The sequence below is a fragment of the Arachis hypogaea genome, chromosome 2 (genome assembly GCF_003086295.3).
Source record: "Arachis hypogaea cultivar Tifrunner chromosome 2, arahy.Tifrunner.gnm2.J5K5, whole genome shotgun sequence".
Lineage (NCBI taxonomy): Eukaryota > Viridiplantae > Streptophyta > Magnoliopsida > Fabales > Fabaceae > Arachis > Arachis hypogaea.
Window position 1 is genome coordinate 53672047 of NC_092037.1, and position 20872 is coordinate 53692918.

The window sequence follows — 20872 nt, forward strand, 5'->3', positions numbered from 1 at the left end:
AAAGAAAAAGAAAATAATAATATATATACATACTATAATAAGAATGATAGAAAAGAGAAGAAGGAAGAAGAAGGTAAAACCTTGTTAATGGTGGTGAGAGAGAGAGAGAGTGAAAGGTGAGGTAGAAGGGGAAAGGGAGAAAGAAGAAAGAAGGGGGGAAAAGAAAAAGTAGGGTTTGGAGAAGAGAAAGATAAGATAATTTGGCTTATTGGGTTGAGCTGTGCAGCGCATGCGACGCGGCCGCGGAAGACACGCGTTCGCGTGGATGCGCGTCAGGAAGGGGGACGCGATCGCGTCGGTCACGCGGTCGCGTGACCTACATTGTGCTGCTGGCGCGAGTGCAGCCTCGCTCCAGCACAACTCTCTGTTCAATATAATTCAATTGCCAAATTAAGGTGACGCGATCGCGTGGGTAATGCGATCGCGTGAATGTGCATCAGAAGTTAGTTGATGCGGCCGCGTCGGCGACGCGGTCGCGTGACCAGGATTGTGCTTCCAGCACCAATCCAGCACCACTCTCGCACAATATAGCATTGTGCACCCTTTTACGTCGAAAATGCAGGGCACACAGCCGCGTGGAGTACGCAGTCGCGTGCGAGGCCATGATTTCCATGCGACGCGGTCGCGTGGAGTAAATTGTGCCTTTGGCACGACTCCAGCGCTGCTCCTGCGTAACTTTTTGTTCATTTTTATTTTTCTTTACTCCCCCTGCCACGCGGACGCGTCGCTTGTGCGATCGCGTCACGCGGCGAATTTTTTTTTTAGAAAGATAAAGACATGTAATTGAAAGAACACGAAAGCACTAATAAAGAGAATAGTTATTTAAAGAAGAAAAACTAAAAGTGAAGAAAAGAACGATCATACCACGGTGGGTTGTCTCCCACCAAGCACTTTGCTTTAACGTCCGTAAGTTGGACGCTCTACTAGCTCAATCTGTTGCTATGAAGGGATCTTCCAGGCGGAAGATCTCAAGCTCTTTGCTCTTCTGCACCTTCTCACCATGGTATAGCTTCAGACGGTGTCCATTAACCTTAATAAGTTCAGAACTTGAAGGATGACTTAGGTGATAAACTCCGTACGGTTCAGCCTTTTCTATTCTGTATGGACCTTCCCATTTTGATCTCAACTTGCCGGGCATGAGCCTCAGTCGAGATTTGTAAAGGAGAACAAAATCTCCAGGTTGGAACTCTCTCTTCTTGATGTTTTGATCATGCACAACTTTCATCTTTTCCTTGTATATTCTGGAGTTCTCGTAAGCTTCTAGGCGAAGGTTCTCCAGTTCTTGCAGTTGCAACTTTCTTTCAGCTCCAGCAGTATCAATCCCCATGTTGCACTCTTTAACTGCCCAGAAGGCTCTGTGTTCGATTTCAACTAGGAGATGACAAGCTTTTCCATAAACTAAGCGGAAGGGACTCATCCCAATGGGTGTCTTGTATGCTGTTCTATATGCCCACAGTGCATCTTGTAGTCTGGTGCTCCAGTCTTTTCTGTGAGGCTTTACTATCTTTTGCAAGATACATTTAATTTCTCTGTTTGATACCTCGGCTTGCCCATTAGTTTGGGGATGGTAAGCTGTTGCAACTTTATGGATTATCCCATGCTTTTTCATCAATCCGATTAGTATCCTGTTACAAAAATGGGTGCCTTGATCGCTCACGATCGCTCTGGTGATCCAAAGCGGCATATAATATGGTTTCTCACAAAGGAAACAACAGTGTTAGCATCATCAGTGCGGGTAGGAATTGCTTCCACCCATTTGGAAACATAATCTACAGCTAACAATATATAAAAATATCCACTAGAATTTGAAAATGGAGCCATGAAGTCAATGCCCCAAACATCAAAAATTTCACAGAAAAGCATATATTGTTGAGGCATCTCATCCCTCTTGGATATGTTACCAAATTTCTGGCATGGGTGACAAGATTTACAAAACTCAGCAGCATCTTTAAAAAGAGTAGGCCACCAGAATCCATAGTCTAAGATCTTTCTAGCTGTTCGTTGAGGGCCAAAATGTCCTCCACTCTCAGATGAGTGACAGGCCTCTAAAATGGACTGGAATTCTGATTGAGGTACACAACGTCTAATTATCTGGTCAGCGCCACATCTCCATAAATATGGGTCATCCCATATATAATATTTAGACTCGCTTTTCAGCTTGTCTCTTTGATGTTTAGAAAAATGTGGAGGAAATGTGCGGCTAACTAAATAATTAGCAATAGGTGCATACCAAGGGACTACTTCAGATACTGCTTGCAGGTTGTCAAAAGGAAAATTATCATCTATAGGAGTAGAATCATCCTTAATATGTTCAAGGCGACTCAAGTGGTCTACAACTAAATTTTGATTACCACTCCTATCCTTAATTTCTAAATCAAACTCTTGTAACAGCAGTATCCAACGTATAAGTCTTGGTTTGGATTCCTTTTTAGCCAATAGATACTTTAGAGCTGCATGGTCCGAATACACTACTACTCTAGTACCAAGTAAATAAGCCCGGAATTTATCCAGAGCAAAAACAATAGCAAGTAGCTCTTTCTCAGTAGTAGTATAATTGGACTGGGCAGTGTCTAAAGTCTTAGACGCATAGGCAATAACAAAAGGATTCTTACCTTCACGCTGAGCCAGCGCTGCTCCTACCGCATGGTTGGAAGCATCGCACATGATTTCAAATGGCTGGCTCCAATCGGGTCTTCTCACAATTGGAGCTTGAGTTAGAGCAGTCTTCAGCTTATCAAATGCTTGTTTGCAATCCTCACTGAACTCAAACTCAATATCCTTTTGTAGTAATCTGGATAAGGGAAGTGCCACCTTACTAAAATCCTTAATAAATCTCCTGTAGAAACTTGCATGGCCAAGGAACGAACGGACTTCCCTCACAGAAGAGGGGTAAGGTAGACTAGAAATAACATTCACCTTTGCTGGGTCTACAGAAATGCCATTATTAGATACCACATGTCCCAATACAATCCCTTGCTTTACCATAAAGTGGCATTTTTCGAAATTCAATACAAGGTTTGTATTAATACATCTATCTAATACTCTAGATAATCCACTTAAGCAAAGGTTAAAAGAATCACCATAAACGCTAAAATCGTCCATAAAAACTTCCATACAGTCCTCAATAAGATCAGAGAAAAGACTCATCATGCACCTTTGGAAAGTAGCTGGTGCATTGCACAAGCCAAAGGGCATTCTTTTATAAGCATAGGTCCCAAAAGGACATGTAAAAGTAGTCTTTTCCTTATCCTCAGGAGCTATATGAATCTGGAAATAACCTGTGTAACCATCTAAAAAGCAATAATGTGATTTACCTGACAAGCGATCCAACATTTGATCAATGAATGGAAGTGAATAGTGATCCTTACGAGTAGCTTGGTTGAGACGTCTGTAATCAATGCAGACTCTCCAAGCATTCTGAACTCTAGTTGCTATGAGCTCTCCATGCTCATTTTTCACTGAGTGACTCCGGACTTCTTGGGCACCACTTACACTGGGCTTACCCATTCACTGTCTGAAATGGGATATATGATACCGGCCTCCAATAGTCTGGTCACTTCCTTTTTGACAACTTCCAAGATGGTAGGATTCAATCTTCTTTGTGGTTGACGGACAGGTCTTGCTCCCTCTTCTAAAAATATTCTGTGCTCGCATATTTGAGGGTTGATTCCCACTATGTCTGCCAAACTCCACCTTATTGCCTTCTTATGCTTCCTCAACACATCAAGTAGCTGTTCTTCTTATTGAGAAGTCAGTTCTCTTGCAATAATAACCGGAAGCTTCTGCTCATCCTCAAGGTAAGCATATTTAAGATGTGGAGGGAGAGGTTTCAATTCTAACTTTTGATCATGGACAGGTTCTGGGTTATCTGGGGCTTGTGAAAATGGTGAAGTATCCTCATTGTCAGTTAAGAGGGTCCCCACACTTGGACCTTGTCCAGTGTGCCTATCTTCAAACTCTTCCTTTTGAACTTCAGCCACACTTTCATCTATGACATCACACTGGAAGATAGAACGATCTTCTGGGGGGTTGTCAATGACTCCATTTAGATTGAAGATTACTATACGGCCATCTATTTCAAAAGAGTATGTCCCTGAAAAAACATCCAATTTGAATTTTGATGTCTTCAGGAATGGTCTTCCAAGTAGGATTGATGATGGCTTATCTGAATCATTATGGGGCATCTCCAAGATATAAAAATCAGTGGGAAATGTGAGCCCTTTAATGTTCACCAAAACATCTTCAGCAACTCCAGCAACTGTAATAATGCTTTTATCTGCTAACACAAAACGAGCTGCCTACCTTTTTAAGGGAGGGAGCCTTAAAACATCATATATAGACAAAGGCATTATACTGACACATGCTCCTAAATCACACATGCAATCATAAATTACTACACCACCAATAGTACAACTAACTATGCAAGGACCTGGATCACTACATTTTTCAGGTAATCCTCCCATTAAAGCAGATATAGAACTACCTAAAGGAATAGTTTCTAATTCATTAATTTTATCTTTATGGATACATAAGTCTTTTAGAAACTTTGCATATTTAGGTACCTGCTGAATAACATCAAAAAGGGGAACAGTTACCTCAACCTTTTTGAATATTTCTACCATTTTAGGATCAGGTTCCAGCTGCTTCCTAGGCTTCCTTGCAAGTTGTGGAAATGGAATGGGAGTAGTGTTTTCTATGGTGCCTGCACCTTTTTGTGCCTCTTCCTGTGGTTAAGCTATCTCTTCTTCAGCTATGTCATGTATATTCTCTTCCTCTTCAACATCTTCGATTTCTACCACCTCTTCAGCTGAGGCGTATTCTGGTGAGCGTGGGTCCTCCTGATTCCTCTCCTGCAGTGTGGTTCCGGACCTCAGTGTGATGGCATTAATGCCTCCCTTTGGATTGGGTAATGGTTGAAAGGGGATTCCAGTGGTGCTTGAAGGTTGGTTACTGGAATTTTGTGCTGAACCAAGTTGTGTCATAAAAGCTTGCAGAGTAGAGGTGAAACCATTCAGACTGGCGTTAATACTGTTCACGATGGTATTTTCCATGGCCAGTTGTCTTTTCTCAAAAGCTTGTAATAATTCTTCATTAGAAGATACAGAAGAATGAGTAAATTGAGAGGTTTGCTGCTGGTTGTTCGGTGGTCCTTGGTTTTGCCTTAGGTGAGGTGCTTGGTAAGGTTGATTTTACTGCCTGTTGTTGTAATTATTCCACCTCTGATTTCCCTGATTATCTCTGCCTCCCCTATTATTGTTGTCCCTCCAATTCTGGTTTGAATTGTCCTGCCATCCATGGTTATTATTTCCACTTTGATTGTACCCTTGGTTGGGGCGGTCATAGAAGTTGTGAGTGGATGCCACCATGTTGTCTTCTTGTTGGAGCTGCGGGCATTCATCAGTGTAATGGCTGTAATCAGCACAAATTCTGCAATTTCTTTGTGGAACTAGTTGTTGGTTTTACTGCGGTTGAGTTTGCTGAGCTTGTTGATTTAACTGCATTTGCTTTAGCAGGTTGGTCATTTCACAGATGCTTCGATTTAGAGCAGCAGTCTCTATGCCAGAAGATACTTATGCAACGGCCCTTGAACAGCCTTGCTTCTGTCTGTGATTCCGAGTAGATTCAGCTAAATCACTGATCAATTGCCAAGCTTCATCAGTGGTCTTGTACTTCTTCATAGACCCATTGCTGGCACTTTCCAATGTGGTCTTATCTTGGGGCCTCATACCTTGTGTGACATAGCTGAGTAGCACGATCTTGTCAATTATGTGGTGGGGGCATGCTTCCAGAAGATTATTGAAGCGCTCCCAGTATTCAAAGAGAGTCTCATTGTCATCCTGAACAATTGTAGAGATATCCTTCCTCAGTTTATCAGTAACTTCAGATGGGAAGAATTTCTCCAGGAACTCCTTTCTGAGTGTATCCCAGTTGGATACGTTTGCTAGAGGTTGAGTGTAGTACCACTCTCTTGCTTTTCCCTCAAGAGAGAACGGAAAAGCTTTTAGCAGAATTGAAGTTTCATCAGCGCCATCACGCCTGACAGTAGAACAGGCTGCCTGGAAATCTCTCAAGTGCTTGATAGGCTCTTGAGCAGGTAGGCCATGAAACTTCGGCATCAAATTTAGCAGTGCGGTCTTTATTTCAAAATCCGTAGCTACCACTGGATGATGCGCTTGAAACAGTCGCAGTGTAAAATCAGGAGCTCCTTCCTCCTGAATGGTAATTCTTCTAGCTGCCATGTTTTCTGCACGTAAAACAACCGAATCAGTAGAACGGGGGCTGGTTTCTTCCTCAGATTCACTTTCAGATCCGCCCTCAGAGCGGACTAACCTACGCTGTTCTTACCTTATTCGTGAAATTGTTCTTTCAAATTCAGGATCGAATATTAGCAAACGCGGATCAGGAAGTGAACGTGTCATTTGACAGAAGAAACACGCAGCTCATAGTAGCAAAATTAAAGAAAATGCAAATAAATAAATTCTAATTAATAAAATAAGCACTCTATTGCAACTCCCCGGCAACGGCGCCAAAAATTGATGAGGATGCAGAAGCTGGTGAATTAAAAATTTATTAAAATGGTTACGTTGCAAGTATAGTTCTTAACTCACTGAAAATCTGCCTATCAATTTAGAAATATGTCACTGAAAGTTTAAATTAAAATTACTGGGAGTTTTAAGTCCTAGGTCGTCTCCTAACGAGTTGCAGAAAAGTGTGCTGTATTATTAATCAGATATTCCAAAAAGAGTTGAGCTAAGTAAATTGGGATTTAAATTGAGGAATTCTAAATAATAAAAATGAAGGGCCTTGACTGGGAATTGATTGGTTAGACTCTCTATCATTGATGGTGTGATTGTAAGATTAATTTATAATTAATAGTTGTTCTGTTTGGTTATCCCTTACTAGATAAGTGAAAGTCAAACAAGTGGAAATGCCAGATCTGTTCACAAGTTGCAACCCACTTAGTTTAAAGGAATTGGCGTCGGTGACAGGATAGCAATCCAACATTTAACCCAATTATAAATTTTTTCTTTCAATCCTTCCAACTCAAGAGTTCCCTTTAATCAACTCCCCATCAAGTAATAAAACTACTCACGCATTGTAAATAAAGAATTCATGGCACATGAAAGGGAATTAAAAGAAGACATGATTATTGGAATGGAAATTAAATTAAAAAGAAATAATCCTTGCATTAATTAATCATAAAAATATCTGAATGACAAAATTGAACATAACAAAGAACATGGAAGAATAAAACCAAGTTAAGAGAACAAACTAGGGTGATGAAGTCTTGATGAGGAAAATAACTCTTCTCAATGTTCCAATGCTAAGATCAATTGAAAATTAAAATTCTAAAAACTAGAGAGAAAAACCTAAGAGAGTCAAAATAATAGATCTAAACTACTCAATGAATGTGTCTCTTGTTTCTGCATATTCTCTGACTCTAGTCTGCTGTTCCAGGCCGAAAACTGGGCCGAAATAGGGTCCAAAGTCGCTGGTTTCAGATTCTGCAGTTTATGCAGATCGCGCATGCACGCGATCGCGTCGTCCATGCGGACGCGTCGCTAGCACTTTTCCTCTTCACGCGTTCGCGTCGCCTATGCTACCGTGTTGCTTGTGCTTTCCAATCCGCGCAAGCCATGCGGCCGCATCACTGCGATTTGCGCTCCTTCGCACGGTCGCTTAAGGCATGCGAACGCGTCACTTTTCGCTGGTTATCTCCTCAAATTCTTGTGTTCCTTCCATTTTTGCTAGCTTCCTCTCCAATCTCCGTCTCATTCATGCCCTATAAAGCCTGAAACACTTGACACACAGATTACGGCATCGAATGGAATAAAGGAGAATTAAAATTAAATAATTAAAGTCTCTAGGAAGCAATTTTCAAACATGTAATAAATTCAGGAAGGAAATCTAAATGCATGCTAAATTGATGAATAAGTGGGTAAAGATCACGACAAAACCACACAATTAAACACAATATAAACTATAAAATAGTGGTTTATCACTGGGGTTCGAACACCTTAACTGAAGGAAGTAACAAATCTGATAGGACCACCAAGCTGGACTGCTTCTTACTAATATAAGTACAAATTATAATACACATAGGATATTTTATTTTACTTATATTCAATTTATTTTAATTTTAAAGTCACTCATTTTTAAATCAATTATATTTTATTTCACTATAATTTTATATTTAACACGAATTAAAAGATAAACAAAAATTTTTTTATTAATTACAATTTATTTTTTCATGATTATACGATATCTATTAATATTATTTTTTCAATAAATACTTGTAGTATATAATAATAGGTAAAGACTCACATACATTTAGGCATTGCAATTTCTCCAGGCGGGGCGGGTATCCGCACGGAATTACCCGCCGAGGGACAAATTTGGGGAGTAAAATCCAAGGTTCTAAAAATTGGACTAGACTGGCCAGTTCGACTGGGTTAATCAGAAACCGGTCATCTGGTTAGTCCGAGTGACTCCCAAAACTGTCTTGCAAAAAACCGGTGAAAAAACTGGTCAAACTGGTGGTTAACCTACGAACCGGGTGAACCAGCCCGGTTTTTCAAATCAACGGTGTTTCATTATCCGTCAAAACAGCATCGTTTTGACACCGAGGGGGAAAAAAGATCTTACTGTACTAGTGACCCACCCACCTAAACCCATCCATTTCCTCTTCTATTTCGAACCCTAACACATAGCTGCCTTAATTTCCTCTTCCATTTTCGATCTCTAACCCAGCAACAAGCTCCACAATCGACCCCGGCAGAAGGAACTCCCGGTCGCGGATCGAAGCTACTGTCAGCTGCGTCATCATCTGGTCATCTGAACTCTGAAGCTTCTGGCGTCGGTGTCGTCTGGTCGCTCTGGTCGTTGGCGTCGTCTGGTCGCCCTGGTTGTCGGCATCGTTGTTTTGGTCATCTTAGAACTCAGGCCTTCTTGCTCTCTACCACGGTGAGTTCTTGGGTTTTTGAATTAATTTTTTTATTTTGTTAATTAACTATATGAATTGTTTGTTGGAAGATTGTTAGTTCAATTGTCTTGTTAGTTATATGAATTGATGGCTTGATGTAGAGTTCTTCTTCTGCTTTTCAGTTTTTTTTTATTTTGTTAATTATACGAATTAATCATTCTGTAATTCTGAATTTGCTTAATATAAATTTGATATAATTTCAATTTTGGATTCTGGATTTTGAATGCTATATAGAATTGATACAATTTTGGGACTCTGAATTTTGAATGCTACATTGACTTTTGCTGAATATAATTCTAGATTTTAAATGCTGTATGAATTGATATAATTTCAAGGCACATATTTTCTTAGATCTTTCTTTTCTTATACAGAGCCAACAATGCATATGATGTATCAAGTTATTGCTAGAGAATTAAATTAAAATTAAGTTTTTGTTCAAAGTTTTGCTTCTGCTGCTTTTTATTCTGTTATTTTAAATCCTTATATTTCATGTAGGCCTAGAAAAGTTCAGGTACGCGGGGCAACACATTGATGCTCATTTGTGTCAACAGCATTAAAGTGGTCCTTTAATAATCAATTTTTTGTTCATCAAGGACTAATTTTATGTTTATGAGGTCTAATTTTATGGAGACATGTAACATATTGATAATGAAGAGACAATTAGATGTCTCATATATCTTTGGGACTAATTTGACCAATTTAGTGATATATAAATTGATGATCAATTTGATGTCAAATGCATATTCGAAGGACCAAATAAACTTTTGATTATTTGAAGGGCTTACTCGTGTTTTGAGCTGAACTCTTTTTGTTTATTTATTTATTCTTTTTAAATGTATTACCTTGATGTTGTGTATGACATTAGGACATAATGATTTGTTGTTGCATTGCAATCACAGTTAAAGAACATAGCTTACTATGCTTGTGTTAGAATGAGAAATTTGTCATCTTTAATTTTAAGGGTTAATGATGCTTGCTGTAGACAAGTTTCATTTTGATTATTTTGGGTGTTTCTTTACTTTGGCTACATCTTGTTGTTGGATCCAAATTAATAGACATATCACTTTTATTTTGGATGCAAACTTTATATATACAAGTGCATAAAATTCTAACATCCTTACCAAACAAAAGTTTATTAATTAAACCGGTTTAACCATGGTTCAACCTCGGTTGAACCATTAAACTATTTAACCAGTCACTTGATCAGTTCAATGACCAGTCCGATTCTCACAACCTTGGTAAAATTCTCCGCGGGTGACGGGGACAGGGATCAGTTTATTATAGGGCGGGGGCGGGGATAGAGGTCCCCGCCCCGTGGAGACATGTATAATCCCCGTTATGAGAAATTACCAAAATGTCCTTCATATATATATATATATATATATATATATATATATATATATATATATATATATATATATATTAGTTTCACTCCCATCACATTGACCCTAGCCACCATTTCATTTTTGCCAACATGAAACCCTAACCTCTTCTCTCTGAGACTCCTCCAATCCACTGTCTACCTCTTCTTTCATTTCTCACCGCCTCCCCTGAAACCCCCTCACCGTCGCACTCCCAGTCCCCCTAAACTCCCTCACCCTCGCAGATTCCCTCCCTCAAAATAAGGAACGTCGTTTCCGTAATAGTTTTTCATTGCGGATGGCGGCTCATGGCTGTGAGCCAAAAATCCGCCATAAAGTTATAGCGGATGGCGTTGTGAAAAATGGCAAAAATGGCGGATTACCTAAAATACACATATATGTAAAAAAAAAAAAAACATGTAGAAAAATTGCAAATATAATAAACTATAAAATCTATCTATATAAGCAACTTTCTAGTCATAAAACATCTAATTAATATAGCAAATATAGTAGCAAATTTAGCAAATAAATATAACATCAAGTTCATATCATAACTCAAAAGTCATAAGCAATCCATAAAATAGAAGACATAAAACATAAAAACTATAAACCATCTACATTCTAGCTCTCATCAAATTCATCAAAATTAACACGATTATTATCGTGTCCCTCTACCCCCTCATCATCCTCTGATTCAGTATCATTGAATTGAATATCCTTTTCTTGTTCTTTTTCATTTTCAGAATCCTCTTCATCTTCAAATTCTGGTTCTTCTTCCTCTTCCACAATTACTGCTTTTCCTTTTCCTTTTTTTGAAGCCTTAGACCCACTTGGTCTACCCTTTGCACCACCTCTTGCAGTTGTAGGTTCTTTTCTTTTTTTATTTTGTTGTCTTCTAGTATATGTTGTAGGCTCATGTCCTCCCATTGCTTCAAAAACAAGGTTCCAACTCAAAGTGTTGTCATCTTGATGAACCAAATCAGCATCATCATCCATATTATCATCATCTCGAAAGGTGGTAGTCCCAATTTCTCCCACTAACCACTCATTACACTCATCAATGTCATTGAGTGCAATAAGGTCAACTTCATCTTTAAGGTTGTACCTCTCGATGAGTTGTTGGTTATACTTTATGAAGACTAAACTCTCTATCCTTTCATGATCAAGCCTATTTCTTTTCTTAGTATGAATATGCTCAAATATACTCCAATTGCGCTCACATCCAGAAGCACTACAAGTCAAGCTCAAGATCTTAATAGCAAGGTCTCGCATGTTTGGAGTTTCATGCCCATATGTTCGCCACCAAAATGCTATAAAATTAAAATAAATTTGTCCAAGCCTTTAATCGAACTAAATTTATAAAGCTTTGTAAAATTTATAACAATCTTACCGGGTGAAAGCTTTTTCCTTTGAGATTTTGCAAAGGATGATCCAAAAAGTCCATAGCCGGCCTTATATAGTGCTTGCTCCTCTAATATCTTCTCTTGCACAGCTATACTTGGCACCAATCTAGTGATACATTCAAACCACCCCTTTGTAACTTTTAAATCTAACTCAATGCGAGGATTATCATAAAACAACTCCAGATTCAGAAAATGACCAGCTGCATGCAACAGACGATGAAGTTGGCAATTCCATTTGTTGTCAACGATTTTAAAAACTTCAGAATATTTGCTCACATCATTAGAAAATGTTTTCATGATGCATTCCTTTGCCTTCTCCATTGCTTCATATATATAACCCATTGGTGGCTTCTTCTCCCCATCAACAAGTCGAAGCACCCGAACAAGAGGCCCCATGATCTTAAGGGTGTACTTGACATGATTCCAAAAGGAGGGCCTAATCACAATCTTTGTTACCTCCCTCCCCTTTGCCTCCCTTGACAACTTATTCCTTATCCACTCATCCGAAGTGAACATTCTTCTTAGATTTCCTTTCTCCTCATAAAACCTTTCCAAAAAGAGAAATGAAGTGGCAAATCGGGTGACTGCATACCTCACCAATTCCTTGCCATTTGTGAATTGTCTCAACATGGATAAAGTGCTAGAGTGGCTATAAGTGAAGCTAACCAAAGAAATGGCACTTTTTATGGTTTTTTGGATTAATGGTAACTTTCCAATGTCTTCAAGCATCAAATCCAAACAATGGGCAGCACACGGGGTCCAAAACAAATTCGGTCTTTTCTCCATCAGCAACTTACTGGCTAGAACATAGTTGCTCCCATTGCCAGTTACAACTTGAACAACATTTTACTCCCCAATTTCATCAACAATACCATCAAGAAGCTCAAACATTTTTCACCCATCTTCACATAATCAGAGGCATCAATAGACTTCAAAAACATTGTCCCAGCAGGAGAGTTTACAAGAAAATTGATAATGCTCTGTTGTCTCTTATCGGTCCAAGCATCTGACATAATAGAGCAGCCATACTTTTCCCATTGTTCCTTATGACCCTTCAACAAGTCTTTGGTGTATTCTAACTCCTCATTAATGAGTGGAACCTTTAGAGCATGATAAGTGGGAGCAGGTAAATTAAGACCAAAGCTTCCAACAATCCACAACATTTCTTGAAAACTCTTCAACCTCACTGGATTCAATGGAATCCCAGCTTGGTAGAACTACCGGGCTATGTATCGATGAACTCTACGAACCGCTTCCTTATTACATGCTTCCTTGATATTCTTTTGCCTCAATTTCTCCTTTTTGTTTCTTGCAATGGCAGTTTCAGGTTTTTCATAAACAAGTCCATTGGACCTCTCATAGAACTTGCCCCCCTCTAGCTGCTGCCATTAGAGTTGGATTTGGAATTTCATCAATTCCTTGAGCATCTTCCTCTGACAATCCAAAACCCAAACTATCTAAGTCAAGCTCCCTAGCATTGACACTCTGTTCCTCTACGCTTGCCGGCGTAGAACTTTGTCTTCCTCGATTTTTTTCTGGTTGTAAAACTCCCATAATTCAGCAATAACATCCTTTGGGACCATTTGACATCCAACAACATTCCCAGGCTTAATCATGAAGTGCTCATTTGCTCGTGTAATTCCTCCTCTCATAATTTTTCCACAAAAATTACAAATGGTATCATTGGTATTTCCATCTTCTACAACACTAACATATTTCCACCCAGGATCAATTCTTGTGGCACGAACAGTAGCTGCAGAACGAGCAGCAGTTCCAGCAGCATGGCCAGCAGAGGCAGAGGCAGGGGCAGGGCCAGGGGCATGGGCATCAGAATTACGGGCTGGTCTAGAAGTTGACATGGTGAACGGTGAACCTAGCTGAAAGGAAAAAATTGGAGAAAGAGAGGTTTATGAGGGAAGAGAAGGAGACAGTGAACTAGTGAAGTAAGTGAACTGAATGAAAAAAATGGAAGAGTCGTTACTTTTACGAACCAGAAAAAAGAGGGAACTGTGGTGATGAGCGTCGGACGGCGGTGACCACCAGTGGTGTCGGCTGGCGACGAGCGGCAACAGGCGGCGGCGATGGGCGGCGACGGATGGCGACAGGCGGTGGCTAAGATGCGGCGATGGAAGGTAGAGAGAAGAGAGAAAGAGAACAGAGAAAGAGTCATTTTGGACGTTCAGAGAAGAAGTATGGTTTTTGATTTGGAGCGGCTAAACTGGTTAACTTGTATCATTTAGAGTTTTGCACATTTACCCAATTACCCTCGAATTTTTTGAAAAATCCGAGAAACCCGCCATTTTTGCCATTTTTCATGGCAACCCGCCATGGCGCCGCCGCAAATGCGGCGCCTTTTGCCCCGCCGTGATAAGCACGTTGCGGTGGCCTATGTATGGCGGTGAGGCTAATTTCTGCCACGCCATTCCGCCATAGCACTGCCATGGCCGCTATTTAAAAACACTTTGCCGTCTTCACGCATCAGAATCGTTGCACCGTTGCCTTCTTCATCGCGTCAAGAGAGTCGCGCCGTCGCCTTCTTCGGCGCGTCAGCAGCGTCGCGCTGTCGCCTTTGTTGTTGCCGCAAGAGCGAGCGTCGCGCTGTCGCCATTCTCGTTGCAGCAGGAGCGTCGGTCCGTTGCCGTATTTGTGGCAGCAGGAGCATTGCGCCGTCGCCGTTTAGAGAGCGTTGCCATTTCCGCAAATCCTTTTTTCTGTGATATCTGTGATTCATGTGATTTTCAGTAAATTTTTGCAATTTCTGTGATCTACCTTAAAGTATATGTTAATTTGATTTCCGTGATATCTGTGATTTTCTGCAATTTCTGTAATTATTATTTCATATATGTGCCTTTGTCAGTGATTAATAGGAAGGATTTGGCATAATACTTCAGTTTTTTGCAATTTCTATGACTAACTCTGTGAAGTAATACCTTCAATTTGATTTACCAATAATCAATGATTATTATTTATTCATTTTGATTTAACCCCATTATTGAAGTATTACTGAATAATAGACTATCAATAGCTCTGTGATTTGGCTCTGTGATTTGCCTTCAATTTCTGCAATGGTATTTGGTTTTATCAAATTTTTTCCTTTTTTTATAAAAATCCGCGAATATCCGTGGACGGGGTGGGAACGGGGACAGATAATGGAGGCGGGGGCGGGAGGCATGTCCCCGGTCCCATGGAGATCTGTTGCCATCCCTACCTACATTTGTCTTCATATGAAGTTGATAGTTGAAAATCGTTAGATGATAATTTAGTCAAACTTGTCAAATCATCTAACGATTCTTAAATATCAACTTCACATGAAAACAAAATACTAAAACTTATTTCAGTCTCTGTCTCTCAGTCTCAGTCTTTCAGTATCTGTCTCTCTACCAAACGCTACCTACGTAAGCAATGATCTAGTGACCTAGTAGCCTGACTAGTGATCGGGCTAACCGATTCGACCAATAACCACCGATTAAATCAATAACTCAGTAACATAGTAGCCTGACCAATTCGATCATCAGTTCGGTTTTGATACCTATGGGTTGAATGCTATCTCTCTCCGTCTAATCGTCTCAGCCGCATAACACAGGCCGGACAAAGCAGCGGAGACATCGGAGTTCGGACGGAGCACAGCCCTAATGTCGTTCCTTGAAGAATTTCAAGCCAGTAATTCACTCCCTTCCCTTCTCCATATCCTTTTCATTACTCACTAATTCTTTTAATTGATTTTTTAGGGTTCTAGACTATTTGTTCCTTTAATTTTTCTTCTCAATTCACAATTATAACAATCTCTTTGGTTTTTTTTTCCATCCTTGTCTTACCTGCAGATTTGGAGTCTCTTCCCGTTATTCTTCAGAAGAAGTATGCCTTGTTGCGTGACCTAGATAAGAGTTTACAGGGTATTTGTCCGTTTTTATTCTTTGCTATATTCTTGTTAAGAAAAGCCAATTATCTAGTTTGTTCTGGTACAATCTTAGAAATTGTGTTTGGTGGTTCATTGACATGATTTAATCGTGAGGCGAGTTGCCATTTCATCCCTCAAGGCGCATTTGTTGTGTCCCAAACTTGTAGTAATGCTGTTGAACTTCTCCTGGAATTATATTATTCTTTTAAACAAAGGTGTAATGTACCTAGCCTAATCGGATAATTACATCATTGGCTGTTTCGGCGGCTTGAATTGTGACCTTGAGGTCACACGGAGATAACTTAATAGTTGCTCCAATGCTCCCCTTTTAGACGGTCACTGCTATAAAAAATAAAAAAAATGGGTTAGAAGCAACCAGAATTAGTTATTAGTTATGTGATATATAATACACAAATCCAGTGTGGTGGGTGTTTAGAAACTTGTATTCATGTCATAATGCTTGATACTTTGTTAAGAAAATGAATTTAGCACCTTTTGTATCAAAAATACATTTGTTAGGCTGGATTGTTTTAATGTGCGATGGGAAATTACCTAGGTACACCATATTTACTATTTAGTTTGTGATGGGAATTTAGCCTGTAGTTTAGCTCAGATATTTTGAAGTCCATGTTTTTGGTTAATTTGATTCTAAAGGCTTATTACATTGTCTTAGTTTGTATATTTTATGTTGCTTACTTTGCTAATTGCTAATACCTATAATTAGTTTTTAGATATCAAATTAGTGGCATGTATGCCCTTTATTATTGTAATCTTACTCTCTGTCCAAAATGTTCACTTATCTCCTGGAAAAAGTAATTCCCTTTGGGTCGTGTTAGTTTTCCTCCACATAACGACTGTGATCTCTGTGAGCAGAGATTCAAAGGCAAAATGAACAACGCTGTGAACAAGAAATTGAAGATATTAGGCGAGGAGTTAGGTCTGGAAACATCACACCTGATACTTTGGTTATACGATTTTCTGATGAAGCACTTGATGAGCAAAAGCATAGCATTAGGATTGCTGATGAAAAGGTTGCTCTGGCTGTCCAGGCATATGATTTGGTAGTACACTTATCTTGCTATTTTTTTTTTCAAGACCTTTGATTGATTCCTGGCTTTAGATATAATTGCTTGAATAAGTATTGCAGTTTTGTGGTAACACTTGTTTGATATAGCTAAATGATGGATTGTATTTGTATTTGTTTGACAGTACCATGTCTTCCTTGCTAGTTTTTTAATTTTTAGTTTTTTTCTCAATGATTTTGTTCTCAGTAGTAAATTATTTCACAATGACTTCATTGTACTCATGTGCTAAAAGATTGATCTTATCACAATGCCAAGGTTATGCTCTTGTGAGTTTGGCTGCTCTTTTAAAGAGAGGCATGTTTTCTATGAACTGACAGTACAATAATTGTTCAGATATGAATGTATGTTATTTTCATTTGCTTTTTCCCTGTTTGCCTTTCATTTTTAAATTTGGATTATATATATATATATATATATATATATATATATATATATATATGATTTGGGAAAACAAATTTGGGTTTTGGAACAAAATATAGTAGAGCCAGCATTTTAACGTAAGTACAAAAACTTGTTGGCTTGTTGGTGTGGATTTTGTAATAATATATTTGTGATTTTTTGCAGGTAGATACACGCATACAACAACTTGATCAGTATCTGAAGAAGTTTGATGAGGAGCTTCGGCTCGGTACTTTCTTTTATTCATCTCATGATCTATACAAGTTGTTAATGTGCTATATCGTAATTGATAACAAATGAATCTAATTGTTTTTATTAATTATGCATTTATTTTATGATTTATATCAGAAAGAGAAAATGCTGCAATAAGTGGAGTTCCTGCTTCAGCTCCTGATGGCAATACAAAATCTGGAAGGGGTAATGAAGGTGGCAGAGGAGGGCGTAAAAAGTATGTGAATCTTCTAGGACTATTTATGATTCAATTTTTGCTTGCTTATCACTTGGTGTGTGTTCCTATGATTTTCAATTATCTTCACTTAATAAGATACCTTCTTCCATGGTTTTCCGTTATGGATTCAAATGATGGGCATATCTTCAAACGGACCATAATTATTTAGTAAAATGTTGAATGAAATAGAAGTTAGGAAGTTTGGGAAATATATTTCTTGTTTTGGTAGCATTTAGGAGAAAAAGTGTTCAGAGACATCTTAGTATGTTGATGCCCGTGAGTGAATGGACTTAGTATGTGATGCCCTTGAGTGAATAGACAACTGGCAATAGATTGCAAAAGGAAAAACATTAGTCTCCCAAACATGCAGTCCTAGTTTTCTTCTTCAGTTAATGCTTCTTTTGTTTACAATGGAGGTTGAAGTTATGTGATCGTATTGTAATGATTAGAGCGTGAAGATATTGTAGATACTATGCCTTTACAATACAATCTGCCATTCTGTTGTTTGGTATTCTTGCATATTTCTTTGTAACGCTCTGTTGTCTTGAATCCGATATCCTACATTCCTGTAAGTACTACAAACTATACATAGAAATGCCAAATAATCCAAATCCTTTTGATGATACAAAATTGTGTTGTCAAGCAACACTTGCCTTGGTTTGAAAACCAGGAATTAGATAATCTTATTTTACCTAAATTTAGAAAGCCAAATATTTATAGCCATGATAGTTACTTTAGTGACTAAAGTGTTATCATTATCCATGGTTAAATTTGAAAGTTTATATATTTTATATAACATTTGAAAAAGATATCTTAGTAATTGACATAATTAAATAACATAATAGTGTTTATAATTATATAATGGAAACCATAAATAGAAATAGTAGAAATCTGAATTGAAATCAATGTGAAAGAGATGTTCTTGAGCAAGTATAGAGTGCTCGTTGCTTCTGAATACTGATCCTTAACCTTACTGCTGGCCTAAAATGGAAGGTAAACCTCCCTTTACATCATATACCCTCTGCAGCACTCACTCTTTTCACATGCTACTGCCACCTCAGCAGTTAATTACACTTAGACCCACTATAATTGTCCCAAGTTCCCCTAGCTTCGTATTAGTTTAATATTGGCCTATTTTAACTTGATCACAAAATAAGTGAAATAAACATCTTTAAAATATAACTCAAGAAAATTAGAGGGGAAAGAAAATGGATGGAAAAAAACTGGTGGGACCCACCAATTTTTTTTCTCTCCAACATTGGAAAGAAAATGGAGAGAAAACTAATGTTTCTTTCTCTACTTCCAATACTACCCCTTCATTTTTTTAATATATATTATAATATAAGGGTAAAATTGTCTTTTTATAACATTTCTTTCCTTCTTATTTTCCTTCCATCCAAACACATTTAAAGAAAATAAAAATCCACTCAATTTCTTTCCTTTCCTTTCTTTCCTTTCTATTTCCTTCCTCTCTATTTCTTTCCTCCCAACCAAACATAGTCGAGAGTAACTCTTGTACCTATAATGACAAAAATTCAGATAGGCAAGCATTGTGTTGTAGGATAGACATCTTTCTTCTACTTGGTGTAAGGCACATGGTCTTCCTTTAGAAAGGTATCCCACAACAATCATTTTTTCCCCAATATTGAGAGATTTGAAAGTTTTGCAATTGTCCCCCCCTAAAAACCAAATCTTTTGTATTGGAGTCCTCAATACCTTTTATATTATCCTTCTCTCCTTATTAATACCAATTCTTTTAGAAAATGTAGACAAATATCCAACGGAAGTGGCAAAAAGGTGTACATCTTAAGGGCAAAAGTTTGAATGTAGGAACTTATAAACTTGGTTGTAGAATCATGAGTTTTGCAATTTTATTAGAATTGATGTAAGGTCATTTGTTTGACAAAGAGTGAGTTCCTATGCTAATTAAGTCTATATGCAATTTTGTTTTGGAAAATAAAAATATAACAATTTATTTGTATCAAATTAGCTTAATAAGTTAAACAAATGTTTCATAATCATAAGTAAATGAATATAAACTTGTAAACTTGTGGAATCGATTAGTTAGTGATTTTGTTTCAATTTACATAAAAACTCTAACGAGTTTAACGTAAATTCATTTTTGCATGGTAACGTTATGAAGAGAGTTAAAATAGTAACTCTTGACTTTGACAACTATGGTTTAGAATTGTGTAGATAAATGACCTAGATAAATTAGCAGATTTTAGTTTGCGACTGAATATTTGTTTCTTGAATTAAAATTTTGAATTCCACATTGTAGTTGTTAAGACGGACACGTAAAAGGCTTATAATGTGATATGTCACATATCTATTGTTTCCGTTGTTTGTGTATGCCGCATGATGCATGCATTTATGCAGCATCTCTGGTATGATGATGGAAACAAAATAAAATATAATAGAAAGAACTTGATTCACAACTGCTATTGCAGACGCCAAACATCTGTTGCAGTGGCAACAGAAGCACAACCTGCACCTGTGAACCCAACTGGCATGGAATTGGATTTACCAGTTGATCCAAATGAACCCACATACTGCTTTTGTAACCAAGTTAGCTATGGCGAGATGGTTGCCTGTGATAACCCTGACGTAAGTATTTACTTTACTTTCTTTCTTTTATCCCTAACATATTTTGACAATATCTGGGTTTGCAGTGCAAAATAGAGTGGTTTCATTTTGGTTGTGTTGGTCTGAAAGAACAACCAAAAGGAAAATGGTATTGTTCAAATTGCGCAGCAACAAAAAATCGTCGCAGAGGCAAATGAGGTTTGACAGAAGAACAAGATTAATAGTAAAATGGGTGATTGTATATTGTTAATATGTTTAGAGGGCGCAACTTTAATGTTTCAGGGCCTTGAAACTTTGCATCACTGGCCGTCTTTGCATCTTACGTTATTGATCTTGCAAATGGAGCTATTATTTCGTTGTTAGGTCAAACTTTCATAAAGCGAGAATTTTTTTGTATAGATTTTGTGCAGAATGTAGTTTCTACTCTCAACTAAAATTATTACAAAGTTTACTTGAATTATAGTTAATTCACCTATTTAGTTGACCAAGAAACCATCCTTCATTTACTCTTTATATTTATGTAAAATACCATAACTACTTTTAAACTAGATGATACAATGTTGGAAAGTTCTTAGATGGTGAAAGTTATTTTGTGGTGTTTAAAGGACCAAGGTGTTTCGAGAAATTGTAACAATTTCAAGCCTAATTTGTAAATATGGGTTTTTTAGCATAAGTTTTCAAATTCTCCCATGGTCTAATGAAGCAGGTA

The 20872-nt window shown here is 38.1% G+C and overlaps 1 protein-coding gene and 1 non-coding gene across 3 annotated transcripts; both read left to right on the forward strand.

Annotated features, from left to right (window-relative positions):
* Positions 1-5763: 5763 nt before the first annotated feature.
* Positions 5764-5870, forward strand: LOC112763598 (small nucleolar RNA R71). The gene has a single exon (XR_003182904.1). It is a non-coding gene; the product is annotated as a small nucleolar RNA R71 (small nucleolar RNA).
* Positions 5871-8622: 2752 nt separating this feature from the next.
* Positions 8623-20655, forward strand: LOC112744349 (PHD finger protein ING1). Of its 2 annotated transcripts, none has more exons than XM_025793951.3 (8): positions 8623-8964; positions 15331-15407; positions 15569-15640; positions 16519-16706; positions 17295-17358; positions 17478-17577; positions 20028-20184; positions 20250-20655. In XM_025793951.3, exons 2-8 carry the CDS (start codon positions 15380-15382, stop codon positions 20358-20360), a joined length of 720 nt encoding a protein of 239 aa, XP_025649736.1. In that variant the 5' UTR covers positions 8623-8964; positions 15331-15379; the 3' UTR covers positions 20361-20655. The 2 variants fall into 2 exon arrangements, with proteins under 2 accessions (XP_025649736.1, XP_025649744.1); XM_025793959.3 differs by having other exon boundaries at positions 8679-8964; positions 15318-15407.
* The last annotated feature ends 217 nt before the right edge of the window (positions 20656-20872 follow it).